The sequence below is a fragment of the Notolabrus celidotus genome, chromosome 1 (assembly GCF_009762535.1).
Source record: "Notolabrus celidotus isolate fNotCel1 chromosome 1, fNotCel1.pri, whole genome shotgun sequence".
NCBI classification, from domain to species: Eukaryota; Metazoa; Chordata; class Actinopteri; order Labriformes; family Labridae; genus Notolabrus; species Notolabrus celidotus.
This window is the reverse complement of record NC_048272.1, coordinates 18,545,889-18,571,988: the sequence shown is the minus strand read 5'-3', so window position 1 is coordinate 18,571,988 and position 26,100 is coordinate 18,545,889. Positions and strand designations below refer to the sequence as shown.

The 26,100-nt window shown below is 41.0% G+C and overlaps 1 protein-coding gene across 1 annotated transcript; it reads right to left on the bottom strand.

Annotated features, from left to right (window-relative positions):
* Positions 1-434: 434 nt before the first annotated feature.
* lrig2 (leucine-rich repeats and immunoglobulin-like domains 2) lies at positions 435-24,516 on the bottom strand. The gene is made up of 18 exons (XM_034698434.1): positions 23,862-24,516; positions 22,275-22,349; positions 22,047-22,181; positions 21,688-21,831; positions 21,365-21,508; positions 20,693-20,836; positions 20,248-20,391; positions 16,785-16,865; positions 15,658-15,729; positions 15,326-15,394; positions 12,803-12,966; positions 11,328-11,639; positions 10,806-11,087; positions 8,227-8,667; positions 6,228-6,380; positions 4,308-4,448; positions 3,157-3,426; positions 435-1,327 (listed from the first exon to the last, which is right to left on the bottom strand). Exons 1-18 carry the CDS (start codon positions 24,050-24,052, stop codon positions 1,095-1,097), a joined length of 3,195 nt encoding a protein of 1,064 aa, XP_034554325.1. The 5' UTR covers positions 24,053-24,516; the 3' UTR covers positions 435-1,094.
* Between the last annotated feature and the right edge of the window lie 1,584 nt (positions 24,517-26,100).

Below are 26,100 nucleotides of genomic sequence, written 5' to 3'. Positions count from 1 at the left end.
CTATATTAAATCATTATGCTTTTATTCGTCTTTTTTCTCTCTAAAATATCTCAATAAATATCCTACCATGGCCTTGTTCTGGAGGTTTTATCGTCCTGTGAGATCTGTGGAGCTACGTCATCCATCTTTCTATTCAGTCAATGATAAACCATAAAGCCCCCTGAAAGAGGTTACTGAGAATGCTGTTAAAAAGGCCATCGGATCAACAACTAATAGGAAACAACCAGCGATTGTCACATGTGCAAAACAAATGTATGCTTTCCTCCCAAACCTGCTCGTCACAGCAAAGAGGAAATTAAGTTCTCACTATTCTGTTTCACATCGGACAAAAACAAGATCAGATAAAGATATCGAATATATATATATATATATATATATATATATATATATATATATATATATATATATATATATATATATTTATAATATACACCACAGTTTGGTGTCAGTGTCTCTAGAATTTGCATAACAGGAGAGCAGAGAGCATAGAGTCAGTCAGTCAGGATGGCTGCAGGAATGTAGGACGTACCTATTCACTGTTCTCTCCCAACCACAAACTGCTGGTCGGAGAACTTTTCTACTTTAACCCCTTGTGTTCCTCACGTGGGAATAAGAGGGTTGTCTTTTTCTCCCAGAGTCACGTTCTCTCCATTGGGCATCCGTACCAGGAATGAAGAGAGAAAATTTCATCCCCACAGCAGCAGCAGCAACAGCGTGGATTGAGGAGAGAGCTTATAAAAGAATCAAACGTGTCTTCTTGCGCGGCAGCATCCGACACGGCTCTTTAAAGCATACATTCATTGCCTCCTCGTGGAAGAGAACAAAGAGGAGTGGAGGAGAAAAGGCGTCCTGCAGAGCTGGAGGTGTCAAGGTGGAGGTCCCTTTAACTAAAGATCTATTTCTCCTGCCAGGCGCGGCAGTCTTTCCACAGTGGAGACCGTTAATATGTCCTCTTGAGCCAGAGAGGAATGTAAACATACAAGAGAGCATCTTTGGCAGAGTGTGAGGAGTCTCTTTGGAGGTAGTGGGTGGGGGGCTGTGGGGGATGCAGCTAAGAGGAGTCAGAGGCAGAGCGTAGGTGAAGTGTTAAGAACCTATGTGGGAGCTGGATGCTCCTGAGGGTTAGTCCTATTAGAGGCACTTCTGTGGTCTTGTGTGTGTTGGTTGGGAAAACAGTTTCGCTCTGCTTCACTCTGCTCGTCTGCTCCGTCAGCAGCCGAGGTCAGAGGAGGCGTCCTGTGAACCGTCACCGGGTGCTGGGACGCTCCTGGGTGGGGTTTTGAGGAAGGATCTTCCCTGTCTCCCCAGAATGACCTGCTTAGAGAATCTGCAGAGAGAGTGGAACAGTTATTAGATGCCTGAGAGTTCAGATTATTACAAAGCATTTCTTTTTGATGAACGGTTCAAAGAAAGTTAAATAATAATAATAGAATAAAAGTTGTTTGATTTGAAGTTTTAACTCCTTCAGATAATCTTGGAGGGCTGATTTTCAGTGAAGAGCAAAGTGAAGATGTTCTTTTATTTTTATCGAATGGCCTTCTTGTAATATTCTGTTTTATCCATGCAGCTTTATTCATTTTTAAACTACTTTTATTTATGGTTTTCTTTCATTCAATCCTTGATTTTTATTTGTTTTACAGTTATTAATAGTTTCTCTTTTACTCCTCACTCAGCTGTTGCTTCAAGTTGTTCCTCTTAAATTCCGTAAGTCTTGCTCGTTCAATATGTCTCCCTGTCTTGCTCGTTCATTTTGTTGTTGTTTTTTTCGATGTCAAGGACTTTGTAACGTCTGTTTTGATAAGTGCTATAGAATAAATCTGTATCATTATTAAACTCTCAGAGCTTTTTATTGACTTTTTACAAGGTCAACATTTTCAAGAGCAAGCAGCTACTCTCGAGGTTCATTTCGACCAAGAGTTCCGGGGTCTTTTAGCCCCAAGAACTACTTTACCCTGAACTAAAAGGTTCCTGTGCCCCCATTGTTGTCTGCGTTTCAACCGGGGGCTGCAGTCCCGGATAGATTGGGCAAATCAGGCCAGTGACGTATGGAGGGGGAAAAAAAGGAAAAGCACTACACCACCAGACCAGTATAGCGCAGTACAACAAAGACGAATGCCATTCATCACAGACGCAGCATACTGGCAGACGGACAGGCAGGTATCATTATGAGCAACACAACAGTTAGCCTGTTAGCATGGAAGAGACTCAGCTCGTAGCTGTTTTAGATTGTGCTTTATTTCATCGCACGGACACGGATCTGGTGGAAGTCCGGTCTACCCTGTCTTGATTTTGGGTCTCTGTTAATATTTTAACGTTGAGCACGGTCTAGACCTGCTCTGTTTGTATAAGCGTGACCTAATGTTTGTTGTGATTTGGCGCTATATAAATAAAGAGTGATTGATTGATGCTAGCGTTGGAAAAGGTTGGTTATTTTCTGGCTGAAAATAATCCAGCGAGTGGAAGCTCTGTTATTATTTTCCTTTGTTGATTTAAAAGCTAGAATAATCAGTATTTTTTCTGCTGCATTGCTGCTACAACAGCTGACCCTCATCCTCATTCTGTGATCATATTTCAGCTTCAGCTTTTGTTTTTGATTTTTAATTCTATCCTCTTTAATTGTATTAATCTGTTTGAATGTTTTTTTAATGTATTCTTTTTTTATGCTTCCTCTGCTCTTTCATTATATTTTAATGTCTTGTGTGAAGCTGCCTTTGTAGCTGAAATGTGTCTCTGAATATGACACATCTGGATTATTCATAATTCTGTTGAGTAGCTAATCTTTAATTAGTTTTTTAAGCATTAACAAAACTGACTTTAACACTTTGTTTCTCATCTTTTCTCAACAGGGAGATATTTTCTGGAGGATCAACCGCTCTAACAAAGTTTCATTCGACAAGCAGCTCACTAAAAAAACTCAGAGACTTCAGTAAATAAAGAAGCTCAGTATAAACACTCGAGAAGCTTCAGAACAAAGAGTAAACACAGAGGCAGGAGCTAAATTTGTAACATTCACAAATAACAGGAAAGAAAAATGTTCCAAGAAGCAAAAGCTCCCAAAAAGTCAGCAGGTAGGACATGATCGTTTGCACTCAGACAAAGGATGGTGCCACCATCTCGCTCTCAAAGTTAAAATTAGAAACTGTCTCCAAGTCTCACCATTAGTGTAGCACTCCGGGGGAGTGTGGCTGCTCAGCCTTGTTTCGTGCGAGGTGAGAAAGACGGAGGAGTCCTGGTTGCTGATGAGGCTCTCGAGGGCCGCGTCCTCGTGCTGAGCGTGCTCGCTGAAGCTCTCCTTCAGACCCGGCAGAGACTTGTCCAGCGGGTCATCCTCTCCCAGGTAGGCGTAGGGACAGTACTCCCGCGTGCGAGAGTAGATGTTGGCATTGTCGTAGCAGTCGGAGCAGATGACCAGAGGACCCGCTCCACCTGGAAGGAGAGAAGAAGCGTCTTGGTGAGAGTAATAGACATATGTTCTTTTTCTTTATCTAACACCTTTTTCAGCGGTTCAGTGGTTTCATTTTTAGATTCTGTTAGTGTAGCTGTGAAAGGCCCTGCAAGTACACCTGATTACCCTTTATTATTCTCACTATGACTTGATATTTATAACATCTAAACATTTAATAATCCAGATTCATCTCAGTGAGAAAAGAAAAAGAGACACTTAAATCTCAGAGTGTATTGTGTGGGAACTAGAGATGACCACAATTAATCGATTATCGATTAATTGATTGTTAAGAAATTACTCGAAACACACATTTTTACTATCAATTTTCCGTCACGTGGAACAAACATCATGTGGTCTCATATTACATTTATCTATCAGGGAGATATAATATAATAGAAAATATAATTTAGGGGGAAAACAACGCATTTGGCTTTGTTTTTGACTTAAGAATAATAATGTTTTTTTTTTATCAATTAATCGATAATTGATCGTTAACATTTCCAAAAATCGATAATGGAAAAAACTTAAAATGTACATCCCTAGTGGGAACACTTTGTCGGCTGTGTTATGGAGGATGTCAATCATGTACTACTCCTCTGCCTTACTATGATCATATATTGTAGCATGCACTTTCTTTAAATAAAATAGCTTCATCATTTATAAAAATAAAATGAAAACATAAATCTGAGTATTTAGTAGACATGCTTCAAGACAGGAGAATAGACAATGATACAGTAGTTTCAAAATCCTGTGACAAGCAGACAAATGTCTAAAGAACACACAGACTCTTGGAAAATATACAAATAAAACTACTTTTAATCTAAAGATAAATAAAAACCACATTCTCTCAGATGTCACTGACCTGTAGGAAGTCCAGAGAGTCCCTCTCGGGTGTCTCCAGGATGGAAGCTGCTCCGCCCGGTGAACAGAGCCCCGACCCTGCAGTGCAGCGTTCCGTGTCCCTCAGTCTCCACCTCGCTGCCTGTGTCTCCGTAACAAACACCTGACACAGACAGGACAAGGAGAGTTTGTTTAATAATTCAACATGCTTAACACAAAACATGGAAACATCATGACAAAAGGAGAAGACACACAGAGGGAGTTTACATGTACCCCAGTGTTGATCATATTTGGGATGTTGCATTCACATGCACACCCTGTTATTCATATCCCCGTAGACATGAAGAATAGTTGCATCCCAGTTTCTGATTACTTCGTCTTATTTGCGCATGTACTGAACACCTTACCTGGATTCTGTGTGTATCTGTAAAGGCTCTGTTGCACTAGAGAAGCCCACATGAACAACACTGTCTGCTGTCAGCTGACTGTGACAGAGCATCTCATCCAAGGTTTTGTAAAGTTTAAAAGTTGCTGGATCAGAGTCATTTCTTTGGTTTTGTCGTTTGGTTGATGTGACCTGATTTGTTGCACCGTACATGTTAGGAAACCAGCGCCCTGTCGCCTGTTCACCACAGACTTGAACAGGTCAGCATGTGGACAATTTCTCCAATCTAAACTTCTAACTATATTTAACTCTCTTAATTACTGAAAGGTAAAACTCAGTGTCTTACGCTTACATTGCAGCGGCCATGTTTGTTTTGCTGATACCTCACTCCGCCTGCGCAGGTAGTCGGCAGCTGAGAAACTTGGGTGAGGTGCTAACATGCCACAGTATCCTGTTTTCTTTTGCACTTCTTTGAGTCGCAAAATAAAGATTCTCAAAACCAGATCCTGGTTTCTGAACTCAGGATTTGAAGTTTACATGCGCAAACACAGAATTGGGATACTTAAAAAACCTGATCAAAACCAGGATTCTCAAGTCCATGTAATGTTAACGCACTAACTACAGGAGGACATCGAAATCATTGAGGCAAACCATAAACAATCACAGAGAAGAAATAAATCAAGACAGAGTGGAAAGATGACAGTTTTAAAATATAAAAAGTAACAGTGCGGTGTTGTATAATTAAAATATTTGAATAATAGTTAAAAAAATAAGAACACATTTTTACGTGGGAGTCCCCAAAAAACGAATGAATAAATAAAGAAATAATGATGTTTTCTTCTGTCTGCATTAAGATATCAGAAACCCAAAAAGCTTTTTGTCGTTCATTTTTCGTAGTTTTTCCTTCTTCATTTATTGATGCAGGATTCCTAGAAGTCAGTTCCACAGAATCAACTTCTCTTCCTGAGGTTTGTCGACACAATGTGCTTTGTTTTCTTCTTTTAACAAAGCTGACATCATCGCAAACGTCTGATGAAGATGATTTGGAAATGTGATCTCTAACGACCAGGTATTAATCAGTCCTGACGGGATGTTACTTTATGTCTGATTAAAAGTCACAGCCGTGTAGACGTATGATTCATTGAGCTCAAACACAGCTGTTGGATTATTCAAAGGACCTGTTCGTAACTTCTGGTTTCTCTGACTTGACAAGAACAGACTCAGCTGATGTCTTTATGAAAAAAACAATTAAGGAGTAACTTCGGAGAACTTGTGAGGCACATGTTGTTGATGTGTTTTCTCCAGATATAAATAAAGTCTGCAGTAATAAGAGCAGAGACTCCCTCGTCTTTTACCATGAGTTTGTGTTCTTATGTCATGTGAGTGAACCAGACTTGGTCGAAATAGAGCATGACATTATCGCGTGATGTCTAAATAACAACCTTTGTGTAACCACACTGACATGATCTCTGAGGAAACAACAATAACAATAACAATATCCACGACCCAGGCTTTGTTTCACAGAGTAAATATGTTGGAATCACAGAGATTACTCACCATCTGTTCCTTTGTGCACATATCCGTTGGAGAGAGGAGGCATGAGCTGCTGGTGGCTGCCGGCCTCAGAGTTGCTGTAGCCTTCCTGAGGTTCAGACAGAGTTCCCTGAGAGGAGAGGTAGCTGGGGATGTCTGCAGGCAAATTCATCTCATCTAGAACAAACAGAGACATATTTTGTTACGTTTTACAGAAAACGGGGAAGATTATTCAAGTTACCTCCGACTCTGCTGGGTAAAGCTGATCATGTTTGCAAAAAGACGACGGTATGATCCACAATTCTGTCTTTGTTAGATTATTCTGACACTTTAGTTATTCATGCTTCTCTCTCCACCTCTCAGCCTTTTGACTCTTTGTAACACAACGCTCACGACTTCACCAGAGGCAAGCTTCTCTAACTTACAAAGTCAGGTCACAGGACGTTCATAAACCAGCATTTACACTGAATGTGGAGAAAGTTGGATCAGCTACTTGCGGCATAAAAATGGAAGAAAGTCTAAATGAAAAACCAAGTTACTCTTTTGAAATTTTTAAAAGTTGTACTTGGAATCACGCGATTATAAAACCAAGTGAAATACATATTGATGGCTCTGTAAGCAAATCGATTATCGATCATTTTCTACAGCAAGGATTCTCGATGAGTGATACATTTAAATGATTAATGACAGCAGGATGAGATGATTAGAGTACAACACGACTTCAACAAGTACATGACTAAACCAGCAAAGAGGTAGAGGTACATCTTTGTCCACAGGGGAGCAAAAACCATAGACTGTATAAATAACGGACATAGAATCCATGACGTCACCCATCTGTTTCTGAAGCGCTGTTTTGAGGCCAATCGGCGGCTGGAGCCATATTGGAAATGTTGAACTCAACATAACTGCTGTCGAGCTAGTGTGAGGTAAAGAGGCGGGCTTTGAGCCTCCTAGTCAACAGCTACAGTGTGCTCGCATGTCAAGTCAGCTGTGCCTCTTATTATGGAAATCTTGTCATCACAATATCTTCGAAATTGCCACTTTATGAAAAAATTCACCTCCCATACAGTGTGTGCAGAGAAATGAGCTATCCAGACTACACTCATTTTTTTGTACCAGGCTGTAAACATGTTTATTTCTGCTGTAAAGATCGTCTTTTTTGAATGGGTGTATATGTGGTTTCAAGTACTTGCAGAGCCAGCCTCAAGTGGACACTCGAGAAACTGCAGTTTTTAGCACTTCTGCATTGGCAAAAGTGGACAAAAACAGGAGCTTTAAAGCTGGATCTGTCCATTTCTTGTCTCATTGGGACGATTGAGATGTCTGAACTAGGGATGTCAACAATTAATTGAATATCAGTTGATTGATTGTTTAGAAATTAATAAAACACGTTTTTTGTTTTTGATTTTCTATCACGTGGAACAAACATCATGTGGTCTTATATTTTGTTTAGCTACTAGGGAGGTGTTTATGTTTAAAGCATGTCTCGATGTGAATCAGCTGACTAAAGGTGTTGCGCACATTGGAGACGCTCAGCTTGGGGATGCGGCTGAGTGACAGGTCTCCACGAGCGCTTTTTTTCTCCGCCGCCGACTCCTGACTGCGTTCACATGTTTATTTTCTCAATAAGAATGAGTAGACAGAAAACTGGACACTGTGAGTCTGAAATATGTTTCTGTTCAGTTCCCTCGTTGCAGTAAATCAACATGTTGTATTTTAAGCCTTCGCTCAATATATATGACTGTGTCCGCAGAGATTATGAGCCTGCTCCACACGTTGATATTCAACGTGTTTAACATTTTGAACACCTCAATACGATCCATAGGTGTTCAATACAGTCAGTTACATACATTGTGTCATGAAGGAAAATTTGATGTAAGGGAAAAAACGCATTTGGCATTGTTTTTTACATGGAAAACATCTATGTTTTTTTAAATGATTAATCAATAATTGATCGTTAATATTTCAAAAGTTCGATCACAAAGAATACTAAAAATGTACATCCCTAGTCTGAACTGCTGACCTGTGTTGCTGATACTGTAGTCCTCGCTCTTCCTGCGCATGTGATAGATGACGATGACCCAGACCAGTGAGGTTCCAACCACACAGCACACCACCACGATCACCACAATGCCCACAGTGGTCCATCCGTCTTGGTCGTATCCCGTCCCCGTGTCACAGTTCGGTGATGGTGAGACGCTCAGGTAGATGTGACCACGTTCTGTTCCCAGAGTGTTAGACATGATGCATGTGTACTTCCCAGCATCAGCAGGACCAGCGTCGACGATGATGAGGAGCTGGTTGGCCGCTGCAAAGAAGTGGCGCTCTGTGAGCACCAGAGGCCCGTCGTCTTTGGTCCAGTTCAGACGAGGAGCGGGGCTGCCTCCGGCGATACACTGAAGCACTGCAGTCTCGCCGCGGGCCACAGTTCTGTCCTCCAGCGGCCGCATGAAGGATGGAGTTTCTAAGGGAGAGGAGGGTTTATTGATTTCTGTGTTTAAAAAGGATTATCCAATTAGCATTTGTGTCAAACTGTTAATATGGAGACGTCGGAGGTCAGGATTGTTATTTCTAGATAAACTGTTCTTAAGTTGTTGGATTAAACCTTGATCACAAACTTTAAATGAGATATCGATTAAACACAAGCTCATGGCTTAAATAAAATCTCAGCAGCAGAGCTATTAAGACACCTGATCCGGACACTTCAGGGTGCCAGATTCAAGAGTCTCATTCAGAGACACTAAAATCAAAAAACAGCCTCGTCATTATGAGACAGTCATGATTGACACATGGCTCACTTTGACGTTTACACCACTTTTAAGACTGTGTGGGCGTGGCAGATCCATTTGTAATGACATCTCTCTGGCTCCTTACAGGACAGCAGGATTATCAGTGATGCAGCTTTATGTCGCGGAGTCTTCAGTGTCAGAATCAGAGGCTCTGCAATGTCTAGGTTTTTAATTGGTGAGTCTCTAAATGCCTTATCATTCTTATCATTGCGAGCACTCACAGAATGCTGCCTCAGATGCACCTGTTTGTTCTCAAAGCTATGAGTATAACACTAAATAATAGCTCTGTATATGTAGTTTTCACTTGTGCTTCATTATTGCAGAGAGGAACTTGCAAATCTCAACAACTTCTGCTGAAATAAGATCATTGAGGCCTGAACTAAACTCCTGCAGGTGAAGAAGACAGCTCAAAAACAGCTGCTATTTATACTTGGCTTACGGACACTGCATTCTGGGAGTAAACATGGAAATACCTCCTCTGTGACAACTGCTGTGATAGTTTGCAAATCGATAGATGAGTCTGCACAACAGAAGCTGCTCCAATATGCATTTAATGAAACGAATCACCACAAGTGACATTACGGGCCGTACAGTGCATGTTCAAGCACCTTCTGGTTTTCAGACTTAGCTTCTTTTTACGTCTGCTGTCTCTGTCCCGCACCAAGTGCTTCATGTTCTGGATGTTTTCTTCTATGCTTACTAGTTTGCAGATCAATACCTTAACTTTCTGAATAAATATTACAGCATAACCAGCCTGATTGAAGAGCAGTACCATTTGAATCTTGGTTGAAGCTTATTTCTTATACTTTTTAGATGTCCTCATTTTTTTCCACCAGATCCGTGTCCGGTCCGTCTCTGATCCGCTGCGGTCCATCTCTGTGCTCTCTCGTCCATCAACACCCACTGGTTGCATTTTCTGAACACAGCACGGAGCAGGACCACCGGACAGCTGGAGTCACTAGACCGATGTTTTGCCACTGTAATTACTGAATCAAAGATTCTCCTCCATCTCCCCCTATCCTCATCCATGTTGTCTTTACAGTCCTCTGAAAACCTCTGACCTGTTGACTCCAGGCCTTGCTCCGCTCATCATGACGGTTTGTTGTTGTAGTTAAGTGAAATACGATCTGGTGTTTTATTCGGAAAATTAACCGGATGTCATTTTGTTTTGGTGCCTGACTTCCTGTCCTGCTCCATCTGCTCTGTGCGTATTGATGCGTCGTGCTCTGGCATCCGGCAAAAACAGAAGTCTTGCGTGTCTGATCCGGTGGGCTCCAACCTGCCGGATCAGAGACGCAGCCAGGACGCAACGGAGTGGATTCAGTGGGAGTTAACACATTGACTAGAATAGAAACCTATCAGATCCGGTGCCGTGACGGATCGGAGACAGACCCGACATGGATCTGGTGGAATATGGCCGTAATGGTTAAGCTGTGCGCCCATATAATAATATTAATAAAGTTTATTTATAAAGCATATATATATATATATATATATAGCCGTTTGCCCAGGTTCAATTCGAGCCTGCGGCCCCTCTCCTGCATGTTATTCCCCCACTCTCTCTCCCGGGTTCCTGATCAATCCACTGTTCTGTCCTCTCCAGATGTATGAGCCCCTTAAATACAATTAATAAATAAATAAGGTCTGCATCATCACAATCTTCAGTAAAGAGTCCTGAGAAGGTGACCCAAAAACAAGGATTTGTAATGAGTTACAGACATGAACAAGCATCTAGTTGTAGCAGATTGACTCAGCTGAAATGACCCAGTAGTAAAAGATCCGCTCTCTCAATCAGCTGCGTGACGTGACTCACCTAGGACGGTGAGGGTGGCGTTTGCAGACAGGCTGCCAGCTGCGTTCTGAGCCGTGCAGCTGTACACCCCCATGTCTTCCGTCTTCACGTTAGCGATAAAGAAGATGTCGTCGTCTGGCATCACGTGCATCCTGCGCTCCCGAGCAGCGGGGAAGTCTGTGCCCCCGTCCTTCTGCCAGGCAATCTGGGGTGATGGATGGCCTTCAGCGGCACACTCCAGCCTGGCCATCGTCCCGGTCCGGATTGTCAGGTCCATGGGAGTCTTTAGGAAGGATGGCAGCTCTGAAAGATAAGAGGGCAGAGAGTCAGGGGTGGGAGGGGAAGAAGAGAAATACATTATCTCTCTCTGAGTGAGATAATAGAGCCGCTGGAAATAAATCTAACAGGGTATATTGTATTTAATTTTCGACTGTCCCTGTGTTTTCTACAGAGAAAGACGTCAATCTTTCTACCGAAGCAAAAAGATCTTTACAAATACAATCATTTATCCCTGCATCTTCCTGATGACATTAACCTCCTCACCGTTGACCGTCAGCTTGGCTCTGTTGGAGTAGTTGGATCCGAAGTGATTGGAGACCACACACTGGTATCGCCCCTCGTCGGTGAAGTTGACATTAAGGAGATGGAGCACGGTAGTGTAGATCAGCTCCCCCTCCTGGTAGCGGGCGTAGTTTTGCACCTCAGCGTCATACAGAACCTCGCCGTCTTTCCGCCAAGCCGTGGTCATCGGAGAGTCGCTGCTGCTGGACGCGATGCAGCTCAGAGTCACGTTGTTCCCCCGCAGAGCCACAGACGTCTCTGGGTGGGTTGTGATCAGAGGTTTGGGGAAATCATCTGTGGAGGAGCAGAAGGAGGAAGTTTAAACGCAGCAACTCCTTTTCTGAGTCAGAGGAGCGGCATAAATAGATACAGGAGGCATTTTCAGAACTGATAATCAAAAGGAGAGGAAGAGTTGTACCAGAAATAAAAAACGTCAGTCTTATCTTTATCAGAACATAAAAGACATAAAATGTGTTTTTTTTTTTCCACTTTCAAGGGATTGCTATGAAAAGAGACATAAAATGAAACAATCCAGCCGTAAGAGAAAGAGATTAAAAGCAGCTGGAGGAGGAAATAAAAATACACTCCTGAACTAGTTTGGCTTCTTCGCATTTGAAATAGTTAGAGAGAGTTATTGCAGCATTCCAAAAATTCATAAAATAAAGAGCTAATGGATCAATGAAACATTATTAATGCATCTTTAATTAGATATGAAGACAACATCAGTTCTCTGGGGTTTGACATAATGCTTTTTAGAAGTTCGCATGAAGATATCTGTACTGAATAAGTTAGATAGTCTGAATGTTGACAGCAGATCCTTCTGAAATGAAAGATATCCAAGCAACATCCATACCACTTTAACATCCTTGCATATATTACCTTCATTCCCAGTGCTTTTTTTAAGTAGATAATTCTAACTAATCTACGCTTCTCTATATACTTCATTTTTTCAAATTTAATTTAATTTAATTTTACTTAACTTTATTTTACTTTTTTATTTTATTTTTATTTAATTTTAATTTATTTAATTTTATTTTATTTCAATTTACTTAACTTTATTTCATTGTATTTCATTTAATCATAATTAATTTAATTTTACTTTATTTTATTTCATTTCACTTATTTTTATTTTATTCGTAACTACATCTGATTGTATTCCTTCTTTATATTAATATTTCAACTTTCTTATATACTATTTATGATGACATACTGTAATAATTAAATTTCCACCCCCTCGGAATAAATAAAGTATTTCTGATTCTGATTCTGGTATTAATATTGGAAAAACAACAATACAGCTGTTTCATTTATGTAAAGCAAGAAGTAAAAGTATGTCCTGTTCCTTTAATAATCCAATATTTATTCTCTGTAATTGTGTTTGTCCCAGCTGTCAAACATTTCCGTTCATCAGACTTCAAACAGTGCAAGAAAAAACAGAACAGAAGAATTATACTGACCACAGACAAACTCCTCCGGGCTGACAGACAGGACGCTGCGGCCGAGCAGGCTGGCAGGATGAGCGCAGATAGCGGAGACAGACTGCAGGAACGGGCTGTCAATCAGCCAAGGCCCCAGCCACTGCATGTGGCAGTCACACAGCAGGCTGCTCGTGTTCAGCACACTAAGAACAGACAGGTAATCAAGGAGGTGTGGGATGAGCCGGTGTAAAACTCGATTAAATCATCAAACTAGCGAGAGAGAAAAGCAGGAGGGGAACTTGCTGAATGAATTACATAAATCTGGGGATTCTCAGGGTTCGTTGGAAACCATATCATGCAGTGATTTATGGTTCTCTAAAAGCAAGCTTGAGTTTACTTGTTTGAAATACTTCAACAAAATAAATGTGTGTTATGTTGCGGCATGAGGAACAGTGAGCCTCCCTCATCTTATCTTGAACAGAGCTCTGGATTTAGTATTGATTTGTGATTATCAGAACACCAAACATAAGTCTCAGTCAGCCTTTTTCGTCCGGAGGAACTTTACCCTGGAACTACGTGCATTTCGCACGGTGGACTCGGGTTCTAAATTTAGTTCAGGGGTAGATAATCTTGCCCCTAAAAAGCCCCTGCTGGGGGGGGGGGGGGGGGGTACTTTTCAAAGGACCCGGGTCTGACTGGTAGATTTGGGGGGGGGGGGGGGGGTACTTTTCAAAGGACCCGGGTCTGACTGGTAGATTTACCTGCAGTGTTTTTATTCCGCCCGCCAACCACAATAACATCACCCACATCTGTGATTCTCTAGCGGTTTATTTCGACCAAGAGTTCCGGAGGTCTTTTAGCCCCCAGAAATACTTTACCCTGAACTAAAAGGTTCTGTACCCCCATTGTTGTCTGCGATTTGACTGCGGGCTGAAGTCTCGGGTAGATTGTGCAAATCAGGCCGAAAATCAGAGAAAAAAGGAAATGTACTACACCACCAGCCCAGTAGAGGGCAGTAAATCAAAGACGAATGCCATTCATCACAGATGGCACTATAGAAGCAGACGGACAGGCAGGTATCATTATGAAAAACACAACAGTTAGCCAGTTAGCATGGAAGAGACTCAGCTCGCGCTGTTTTAGATTGTGCTTTATTTCATCACAGATGGATTCACTATATCAACACGTGAGAGGAGATAAGCGCGAGTAGCAAAGACGTTTCAACACGGCTTTAAAATTGTTTTAACTCAAGAAGCCGTGGCAGAGATCGGCCGGGTCACTTTTAAAACCGTAACACCTGGAGAGACGCATTCGTGGTCAGCATTGCAGGCCCTGCCCCCTGAAAGTCTTGGGACCTTTGAAAAGTACTACCCCCCTAGCAGGGGCTTTTTAGGGGGTAGAATAACTACCCCTGAACTAAATTTAGACCCTGGGTCCACCGGTCGAAAATGCATGTAGTTCAGGGGTAAAGTTCCTCCGGTTCGAAAAACGTCTTTGATTTTTCTTTCTTTAATTTGTTCTGTCTTTTTTGTATGTGTGTGTACTTCTCAAAAGAAGAAGCTATGATTCACTTAATTTAACAGCTTGTAACAGTAGTCCTCTCTAAAGCACATGCGTCTCTCCCAGTGTTACGGTTTTAAAAGTGACCCTGTAAGAGATAAACTCTCAGTGAGTTTCTAAAATAACACCCTGAGACGATCCCTACAGACACCTTAAACACAATACAGACAACAAGCAATGATACAACCATGTGAAGCTGTTAAAAAGTTATTCATTTCAGTTAATCAAAGGTTCATTTAATCGTCTGTAAAGCAGAATTAATTTCAGAGTCCTGCACCTGATTCTCTGCAGGATAGAAGTCAAGTGAGCATGGAATCGGAATTAGTTTCAATGATCTTAATAAAGAACTGATTCAGCGCATCCAGAAAGATGTTTTTAATAGACTTTATACTGAAATAATCTTCATTGTGAAGGTGTTGCCATTTGTCCCTCCAGCTCAGTTATCAAGTAAAGCCACATTACCCATTCATCAGGCAAATAGTCCTATAATCTATTAAAGCTTCAGACTAATTAATAACAGGATATGACCACTGTTGGATACATTTTAGAGGCCTGACAGCAGCACTGTTCGAGAGACGCTCCTCGACCGGGCTGACTAAAGCCAGGAAAAGGCGAGAGACTAAGTCTGTCTAATGTTTTCTCTTACAGGCTTGAGAGACAGTCGCCTGAGGCCGATGTTGATGCTGCAGCTTTGAAGCTGAATCACAACTCTCTGCTTGGGCAAAAGCATAGCGCAGAAAGTGTCTAATGAGTCAGAAATAACACTTTTTTAAAAACAGCATCACAAAAATAGGCTGAAACTTTTGAAAAGTGAAGTTATGTTAAAGCTACAGCTGATCAACAGCTTGGAACAGTACAGTGTGGAGAGCGACGTCATAAGATTATATAATCAACATTTAAAATCCTTACCATGTCCTTTAATCGCTGTGTTACTTAACCGGCATGATGAATCACTCAAAGAACAGTATGAACAGTGTGCGATTCCTTCGAGTGTTTACTTACAACACTTTGAGCTTCATGTGGGACAACGCCTCGGGGTGTATAGACATGATGCTGTTCTTGCTGAGATCCCTGCACACATAAAAAAAAAAGACACACCTTTAATGTGAGTCTTTAAGTGGCATTAAATTGTACGACCATGAGACAACATCACCATGGTACTGAGAGCTATCTGTAATCATTCAGATCCGTATGAGTGCTGAGAAGCAGTGTCTGTGTGTGTGTGTGTGTGTGTGTGTGTGTGTGTGTGTGTGTGTGTGTGTGTGTGTGTGTGTGTGTGTGTGTGTGTGTGTGTGTGTGTGTGTGTGCGTGTGTGTGTGTGTGTGTGTTCTCACAGGTGCTCCAGCTCGACCAGACCCTCGAACGCTTTCTTGGTGATGGATTTGATTTTGTTCCGCTGGAGGATTCTGGAAAATAAGATTATGTATTATGACAGATGCAACAAAACCTGATCCTGGGGTACAACTTATTGCACACTCTGTCAACAGCTTCTGTGGAGGCTAGATTAAAATATCTGACCGGCCGGCTGCGATGCAAACTTAGAAAACTTTCTCAGCTAACACAGCCTGCAACATGACAAATACACCGACTGGAATAAAAAGATAACGTTATAAAGAAACATGAAAAATAAAAAACAGTGGAGGACAGCACTTTAAGTCATCTTATTTTATAATATTAGAAGCTTTGTGGACAAGAAAGAGCTCGTTACCCGACACTATACTGCTGGGTTTGTCATGGACACCTTCTTTCTCCAGCACACCTAAACCCTTTACAGCACCCTGTAGCAGCTTGAACAACTAGTGGTGTCAAAACAGGGAGTGCTATCACTGCTACTGCTATACTGAGTCAGTATAAAAGGTGCTGCACTTGTCCTTCCAGCTGTGTTCTATCCATGCACTTTGTTGTTTCTTCACCAGCCCCTGCACACAATACTTTCTGAGTTTAAAGGCAAGCCTTAGCTCTGCCTTTGTGCAAGTGTTAAGGTTGATCTAAAGTTTTGCATTGCCTTTACACTGCTTGGCAGTACCTGCATCTAAATGGACTTGAAGCACTTTGTTACTCTTACTGATCTTGTTTCCTCTTGTCTAGATCTTTGCTTGTGTTGTTCTTGTTCTCCTATGTACGTCGCTTTGGATAAAAGCGTCTGCTAAAGGACATTGTAACATTGTATTGTAACATTGTAATTTAGGTTGAGACAGCATTTAAAATATGGCAACCACTGTCACTGGGCTTCAGAACCACGTCGAAAGTCAATAGGAGACGTAACAACCACATCCATCTGTTCTTCAGTCAATGGACTTGGACACTGAGCTCTGTCAGCTGCTGTGCCACAAAACATGTATTCTGCTTGTGTGTGTTTGTGTGATTGTGTGTTTGTGTGTGTGTGTGTGTGTGTGTGTGTGTGTGTGTGTGTGTGTGTGTGTGTGTGTGAGAGTGTGAGTGTGTGTAAAAGTGTCCTTACAGCGTGTTCAGCTTCTTCATCCCCTCAAACACACCGATGGAGTCCTCAATGGCCCAGGAGATTTCATTGTTGCGTATATCTCTGAAAAACAAGAGTCACATTTGATCCTTTGAAAAAGCGCATCGAGGGCACACTATCTCCTCTGTGTTTGGCAGTGTCAGTGAATCTCAGTTCAGAGACTAACTATCCGAGACACCGTAATTCCACAGCTTGTCACAGTTCGCTGCCCCTGCTGCTCTGATGAGGGGAAATTAATTGGCTCTGTTTAGCACCGGGACAGTTCATGGGTGCGCTGGAAACCCGGAGGGGCCTTGTGTTTACAGGATGGGTCATGGGCTCCTTTGTTTCTCTTTCCTCATGCCTGGCCACCTCTGAAAGAGCTCTGGCACTCTCCAATTCCTCCTCTCCCATGAAAGCTCCCAGGATGGTCAAACTCCCAGCCATGACCCCTTTCTCCCTGCAGCTCAGAGACTCAAGCAGAACTTTGTGCTGCAAATAATGAATCCCGAACAGACACATCTCCAGTGATGTTCCAAGTCACAGCTGCAGAGTGTTTTCAGAACTATTGTAGCAGCATTAACATGTTCAGAGCTGTCGTCTTTCAGAAAGCACAGATTCTGTAAAATGGAAAGGGATGAGAGCAGCAGCTTTACACCACAAATATAAATAATGTATTTTGTGGCCCTGACATGGGGGGCATGAACAGCTTTGTGGAAACAGATAACTTATATTATATGAAGCTAATCCTGTGGCAATAAACAGAGCAGTGCACAACACTTAATCGAGTTTAGCACCCTGAAAGGAACGTCTGTGACAAAGCCAGAGCTGCTGTTGTCTGTCTACAAGACACTGAAATATGTTGATATTAGTTTATCCCCGCCTCATGTTTGGCCTTGATTTCTTGAAGCTGCAGGATAAAAAAAACACATTAATTAAAAAACTGAATGAGCAGAATAAACACCAAAACTAGAAGTTACGAACAATTACTAAAAACTTATAATTGCATTGTTTTTTTCTCATCAGCCAATAAAAATCCAATAAACTCAACATCAAGCCGCCCACTGGTGCACAGGGGGGAGTGGAGTGTGTGCAGGATCAAAAATGTCAACATCCAGGAAAAATACAGATCTTCTGACGATATTCAGCAGTTTCTCTCAAGTCCTCATGTTCCTCTCCGTCTTTAATCTGTGCTTTTCTTCCTGACATTAAACCTGTACCAGTAATACCCCCAAACACACTCTCCCTGCCCACATATATACTGTGATCAGCGATGACTTAGTCCTATCAAAATGAAGCAGAAATAAATACTTGCTGATGAAACGTTCAAGTGGAGTACACCTTATTTCGAACGTTTGTAAATTTCAGTGAAGAATTTACAGCCTGAGTTCATTTTCTTTTATTTGATGAGATTTTGGAAGCTATTTAATTGGCAGATTTTTCAGTAGAGCTATTTTTACAGTGGAGTTGAGTTTAAAATAAAGCTCACTGAAATAAAAAGAATAAAAAATACTCACATGAAATAAGATTGACTTCAGTTATCAAACTGAATAATGCATCTTCCTAAATGACAACTAACAAAAAAAACTAGATACAAAAACTAATGTGGATAATGCTAACGATGACGCAGACGTTAATACCAGGGATGTGCAGGTTTAATCAACTTAACAATCAAAAATTGTCCGTCATCAGGGATGTAAATGTGGATTTTTTTCTAAAAGAAATTGTGGAAATCACAAGTGGTTAATTTAATTAATTTCGTACACTTTTCAACTAGTTTTGGTGTGGGCAGATAGTGTAGGTGTGTAGGTGTGTGTGTGTGTGTGTGTGTGTGTGTGTGTGTGTGTGTGTGTGTGTGTGTGTGTGTGTGTGTGTGTGCAGGCTGAGTGTTTGTCTATGTTCTTGAATGTTCTTGTATGTAATGAAAAAAAAAACACAATCAAATGTTGCCACACTTGCTAATTGGCACCAGAATTACTTGTTGGTTGAACAAAATATTAATATTCTCATTATCGTTGGTCCAAAATGCTAATAGTATGTCGTGTCTAAGTTTTATTCAAATATTTGTTCTCTGTGAAAAAATCGCAGAGTTACTTTGAATATATTTTCATTTTAAAAGTACAATTTTTCACCGTTTTTACCGGTGCCTGGTTGTAATACGGTATTCCATTAGCGACAGTCTCTGTGGTATTCTCCGTTTCTGAATCTTACACTACTACACGTATTTCCAGAGACTGAGCATGGCTGTAAAATGTAAACACACACGCCACGCTGCAAAACAGAGACACTGACGCAAAGATCGAGACAGACGCTGTCAGTGCCCACTACTAGCAGAACATCGTCCAGCTGCTGGTTAACAAGACTGCCACACAAAAGGGCTGTTAATGGGACAGGTGTGTGTGTGTGTGTGTGTGTGTGTGTGTGTGTGTGTGTTGATTATTTAAATAATTGTTGAATAGATGCCAATGATTATCAAGTAGCATTTTGGCTTGAAATGCCCATCCCTAACGGAAACAAGCACAGGTGACAGACGGCGTCTCGTAGGACAGCGTAAAAAGGAGGCAAGTTTTATGAAGGCCTTGTTTGGTTAACCTGGCATGTAACCACACAACAAGCACAGACATGCTGACATTAACCTGCATGCTGGTTCTAGCTCTGCAGCCCCTATCAACCCAATATGACATTGCCTACTTGCAAAATGTGATCTCATTTAACTGCCTTAATAACTTGTAGACAAGATCACTTGTCCCCCCGAGTGTTTTCAAACCTTTAGAATATCCTTAATTCATACTTCCTTATCGTCTAACAGGTCTGTCTTCTGTCTTTGATACTTAAGTCTTCCATGAGCCGAACAAACAGCCAGAGCCCACACTCAACCGAAACCACCGTTGTTACCTGCAGGCTGATAACTTGTTGCCAAAATGTGCCTGATTGAAAAACACTGCACCTCAAATGGATTTTAAGGACTCCACAGTGGGAATTTTTTAAAAGAGTGGGAGTGATTTACACTTGGGAACAGGACTCTTTGGTGGACAGTCTGTCTTAATATTCTAAATCAGGTTTCGTGCTGCGACGGCTGGCAGTGAAATAGGACACAAAATTAAGCGAACAGGATGCTTTAGAGATTACACAACGGGTGGTTAGATCTATCACTAGACATATGACTAATGATGAGATGGATAAGAGGGCTACAAAGATGTAGAAGAGGACTGAGACTTAAAATACTGTTAATGTCTACTGTTATTAATCTAGGGGATTACGTGGGAAAACAAAAAGACAGGACGAGAAGTACACATGAAGAGTGAAACAAAAGGACCTACTGTAGTTAGCAGCCTTCATGAGGATGCACAGAGCCAAGAACAAGTCGGATCTTGGTTATTTTTTGCACCCTGAGAATTATTACATTTTTTGATCTGATCAAATATGTGAGACATTTCTTGGACTGGTTTTCTGAGGTTGTACTTACAGAGTGCGCAGGCTTGCCAAACCACCAAACACTCCCTCTCCTAAATGGCTGATGGAGTTCTCTCCCAGGTTCAGGCTCTCCAGGAGACCTAATCCCACAAAGGCGGTCTCCTCCAGCCTGGTTAGATGGTTGAAGGACAAGTCTCTGCAGAAAACAACCACAGATTGCTTCAAACAGTTGCCATATTACAGTGTGTTAATGCGATGCTACATTCAAGAGTGGTGCTCAAAACGTTGTAATGTAAGAAAATTGTTAAAAAGTACACTCAGCAATTCCATCTGAGGCCAAACTGCCGTGACTCAGCTCCTGAGAGCCGGCAGTACAAAAGCAAGGTAATTGTAGAATCTCTGAGCACGCACAATGAGTTTCAGCACCCGGGGCTGATAAAAGAAAGTGGGGACTCTCAGCTGTGTTAGGATTTTAGCTATAAAGCAAAAACACTCACAGTTCTTCCAGCTTTTGGCAAAACTCCCAGGCGTCCGGTCGGATGATGCCGACAGCATTCTGGCTGACCCGCAGCACACGCAGCATGCGCAGGCCATACAGCCAACCTTTGGCGACCTCAGTTAAGTTGTTGTGCTCCAGTTCTCTGAGACGCAGATGGGAAAACACAAAGGCATTAACAAAAACAAATCTCATTATGTTCTTTTTTTTTTCTTTTAGAAATGAGCTCTAACAAACAGAGATAACAGGACGGACCGTTTAATGAACATGTCAACAGAATAATAATATAAACCGTTTCTGTCTTCTGGCTTTGATCATTCACACCTTTCCTTATTAATACGTTCAGATGATCACAGATAATACGTTGCTTTTCCATGACTACTGATCATAGACCGTATAATTAATGGACGTAGTATCTGTGATGTCACCCATCTGTTCCTGAGCGCTGTTTTGAAGCCAATTGTCAGTGGGTGCCATGTAATATCTCAGAAAATACAGAGTTATTAAAAAATTCACCCCCCTCTACAGTGTGTGTAGCTATACCGTTTTTTGAATCTGGCCATAAACATGTTCACAGACGCTCACTGAACTGCAGTTTTTAACACTCCCGCATGGGCTTCATATTTTGAGACTGTAGGTTGCTGCTAACGTGAGTGTGTAACAGTTTACTCACAATTCTTCAATGTTGTTCAGCCCAAAAAAGGCTCCATCCATGAGCTTGGTGATGCCGTTCCTCTGCATCTTCAGTGACCTCAGTGACTCCATCCCTTTGAAAGTCAAGCTGTCCACTATTTTGATCTTATTACGTTTCATTTCACTGCAATGAGAGTTTCCATATAAAAGTCTTCATATGAATCAAAACAACAGAAACACAACTGTGGAGACAAAGCTTTGGCCAGGATGAGGTAAGTTAAGTCAAATGAATTCTTCTGCCAACATCAAACAAGTCTCACGTTTTGACTGATCAATTTCAGGATCCTCTCATTCGATACTTACAGGAACTGGAGCTGTGGAAGTTTGAAGACTTTGGATGGCAGCACAACTAATCTATTCCTGTTCAGCTTCAGCACCAGCAGAGAGCTGGAGATGTTTTCAAAGCAGCCGGGCTCGAGAACGCTGATCTTATTGTTACTCAAATTCCTGTGACATGAAAGAGCAGAAACATTGGAACAAAGTCAAGGAGGATTAATGATGTCTCTGTCCTTTAAGCAACAACCACAAGATGCTTTCGTACAGACATGTCAACAATCACAACCATAGACTGCATAAATAATGGACGTGGTATCTGTGATGTCACCCATCTGTGGTGAAAAATGCTGACATTAAGATGATATAAATATGGAGTGTTTGCTCACAGATATTTCAGCTGCATGGAGGGGAAGGATCCAACTCTAAGCTCTGATATGGAGTTTGAAGTCAGGTCCAGCGTCTCCAGCAGAAGGTACGGCTGCAGCTGATGCATCAACAGCTCGGAGATCCGATTGTGGACTCTGAATCCAACACAGGATTATGAAATTAGTTTCATCACATCATCCTTCATAAATCAAAAGACTCAAACATCCATCTTCTTCTTCTATACTTACAATGACAGCGAGGTGACATTCGAGGATATGTCTCCAAGGAAGGGGAGAACAGTCAGATCATTGTGATTCATGGTGCTGAAATGAAAATCAAAACAACATGAGTGACACGACAGAAACATAAAAACAATGAGATCTGATGTGGAAATATAGGAGGAACAAGAATATGGGTTGAACTACCACTTTCCAAAAGAACAACAAAGTCTAAATCATTGTTTGGCTGTTGTATAAAACAGCGGTGGCTTCAACAGGACCTACATTAGAATCGTTTGTATATGTTGTATAAGTAATATGTTACTGTCCTGCTGGTGCCCAACAAAATGAATATTTAAATAAAGATGTAATAGCTGCTTTTTTTTACTCAATAAGAACAAGTAGACAGAAAACTGGACACTGCGAGTCTAAAATATGATTCTGTTTATTCCTGTTGCAGTAAATCCATATGTTGTAGTCTGAGTCTTCACTCTATCACCATGCGTCTGCGGTTATTTTTAAGTCTGCTTCTCATGTTGATATTCAGCGTGTTAACATTTTGAACACCTTAATATGACCCGTAACGGTATAATACCGTCATTAATATACACTGTGTCGTGAAGGAAAATTTGATTCAGGGGAAAAATGCATTTGACATTATTTTTGACATGGAAAACATTTTTTTTAATGATCAATCGATAATTGATGGTTAACATTTCCAAAGATCGATCAAGGAGAATACTTGAAATTTACATGTCTAATTTAAAGAAATGTACCTTATTTGTTATAATATTTAATACTTCTATTTGGGAAGTGTTCACTTTCCATTTCTGTATAATTGTTCTGAAATTTTCCAACAAGGTATTTTTGTACAGTGATTTAAGTTTTTTGCAAGTTGCGGAATAAAGGTGTGTAGTGGTTTTATTTGAGCTCCACACATTAGAAAATAATTACTTTGTTTACAAAGAAATAAGAGAAAAAATATATATTGCAACTGTCCATATCTGAGAATTGAAATAAAATTAAAGTTGTTTAAATTTTGAGAAATCAGTTTTCTTGAAAATAGTTAGAGAATCGTGAGGGAATCGTATCTGAACTAAAAATCGGGATTCGAATCGAATCGTGGGTTGAGTGCATCATTACATCCATATCAAATATAGATGTAATACAGTGCTCTGAGCAGATTTCCCTCCCCATCTGATTAACCATGTCACCACTTCACAAGTTATTTCTTTATAAAATATTCCTGTAACGTTGTTATGCCACTTTGTATTACATTATCCTGCACTTAATCTCTTCAGTTGATCAGATATAGGGATGTATTATTAGGTTACATGATTGTCAACCATGAAAAAGCCTCTGTATAGTGTTATTATCATGATCTTGGGTAATGTATCAGATGTCATATGGTATCATCAGCCACCCCTTTCCCCTTTTTTATTAAAAAGTAATAATGCAGATGTCCAAATCATGCAAAGGTATAATCTTTTTAATAAGAGTAATTTGGCTAAACTGCATACAGGTGTACTTCCTTGTTTTGTTTTGGTGCACACCTTGTTTGAGCAACAAATCAGTGTTCAGGATTCAGGGCAGGACACCCTCCGGAGCTGTACTTACACTTGTGTGATCCCCTCTGGTGGATCCATGGGGGCCGCTGACAGCTTTTTCCTATTGCAGTCCAGAACATGGACTTCATCCTGCCCTTGGTAACACGAGCATAGAGCAGGACAAGACCCATCAGCAGCACAGGCACTCAGACTCAACAGCATGAAGACAAGGGCCGAAGGAATGGGCCAACACTCCGCCATTTTGAAAGACTTCCAACTGAAGGCTACGTAGCTGAACTCGCACGTTAAGCGTTACAGAATCACCATCTACTTTTTCCTTTAAGTTGATTTAACTCAGAATGAGGCACAGTTGAAGTGGACAGTGCCATGTTTCCACGCGGAACTGTTAAATACAGTTTTTCCTTAACTTCCGTGAAGCATCCCAGCACAGATTTCTTCCCTGGAATTCCTTCCTCCCGAAGAGGCTAATGCTAGCTCACCGCTGAGCTGCTTTGGTCCTCAGAATACTCCACTTTTCACCAAACGACATCAGTTTGACTCCTCGTGTAGTCGTCTTTTAACTATATTAAACCAAAAGAAGAATAATCCTCCTCCAGGGCTCTTTTCTTGGGTGTATTTATCCCTGTTTTCTGCCCCGAAAGAACAACAAAGCGCCTTGAGTTGATGACATAGGATATCTTACGTCCCGCCCCTTTCCAGCAGCCTTACAGTCATCCTATTGGTCCGCGAGCTTGCCTGTCAAACATTTACAGCGATATGATTGGACGACGATTAAATATGTTTTTGTGGCAGCTTCTACTGTACACAGGAGAAAACTTTTTCTTTTTCTGTAATGGGCTATTTCACAGCCAAGTGGTTGAGAGGGGTAATTCAAAAAAATAACTTTTAATAGTATTATGTATTCTCTATAGTCATGGCAGTTATCCTCTATTATTTATTTTTAGTCAAAATCTTTTAATTGAGATACAAACAAGGTATAAGTGAAGCGCATGACAGTAACAGAGTAAATTTACCTGAGTACAGTACTTAAGTAAAGTACAGATACTCAAATAATTTACTTGAGTATCATTTTTTGGGGATACTTATTACTTTTACTCCACTACATTCAGAAGACAATTATTGTACTTTTAACTCCACTTCATTTATATCAGTGCTCTAGTTACTCACTACTTTTGCTTTGAAGTCAGCTCATGAATTTCCTTCTCTTTTCTGAAATCTGATCCCTGAGACAGTAAAATGTGTTTGTGTAGTTCTGCTTGTCTCAGTGGTTCAGCCATACCTGTATATCGTGCGTCTCCACGGTTGAATGTTGAGCAAACACAGAGCAAATTTCACTCGGATCAGGCAGTTCATTTAGAAGTGGTAAAGATGGCTATAATTTATGGAGAGAATATTGTGTCTTTAATATGCAATCAAAAATAATGGATTTGAGAACAAAAAACAATTTTGCAAACAAAATTATGATTTGAAAAATATGAAATAATGCTATGAATAAAGGAAATATATTTGTGATTAAAAATGTATCTTTATAAATCCACTCTTTTTTTGTTACAAACAAAATTATTATTCTCACGAACCACAGATTCGTTTGCGTTTCCAGTTTTTGCGTTTGCGTTTCCAGTTTTTGCATTTGCGTTTCTACATAACTGTCATGGGCGGGACCTCCCCTGAGAGATGAAAGAAGCCTCCTGATTGGTCAGTCTCACTCAGAGAGACGGTGTGACAACTTCCGCCCCAACAAGTTGTTGCCGTGAAGGGAGACATATCAACATCGAGAAACAGGTACGTTTTGCGTAACATACTTGTCTATTTTCTGTCTTATTGGTGCTATTAAGGTTACACTTGTCGTTCGTTCTTCCAGTGTTTTTTTTTTCCCCTAACCGTTTTGGACGGCGGTATCAGACATTAACACTTAACACGCTGTGTGCTCGTCATTAGTGACTGACTTTATTACCGCCCGGCTTTAGTGACAGTTATCCTAATTTCATAGTTATCGGCCTGTTTATAAATAAATAAACGAACTTTTTCATTAGATATACTATCAGAACAAATCAGGAGGCGTGTGTGTGGATTGTTGAGGGGTCATTCCTCCTTTAAGTTAAGTAAAAAGAAACTAAAAGCATAAAAGGGGCCATATTTTCACTGATCTTCAACCCTTAGGGTTTGATCATGTTTTATTTATCACTGTCGCTGGCACCAGAAAGCAGCATCAGGAAGCAGTTTACTGAGGTAACTGTTATTATGAGCCGGGCGGTAATAAAGTCAGTCACTTATGACGAGCACACAGC

What these genes read in the sequence shown, in the direction of transcription:
- lrig2 (XM_034698434.1), bottom strand. Translation starts at nt 24,052, where the DNA reads ATGGCGGAGTGTTGGCCCATTCCTTCGGCCCTTGTCTTCATGCTGTTG. An exon ending in AGCCAAGCTGACGGTCAACG is followed by an intron (nt 11,088 to 11,327) that starts GTGAGGAGGTTA and finishes CTTATCTTTCAG; the next exon opens with AGCTGCCATCCTTCCTAAAG. An exon ending in CGCCACCCTCACCGTCCTAG is followed by an intron (nt 8,668 to 10,805) that starts GTGAGTCACGTC and finishes CCTCTCCCTTAG; the next exon opens with AAACTCCATCCTTCATGCGG.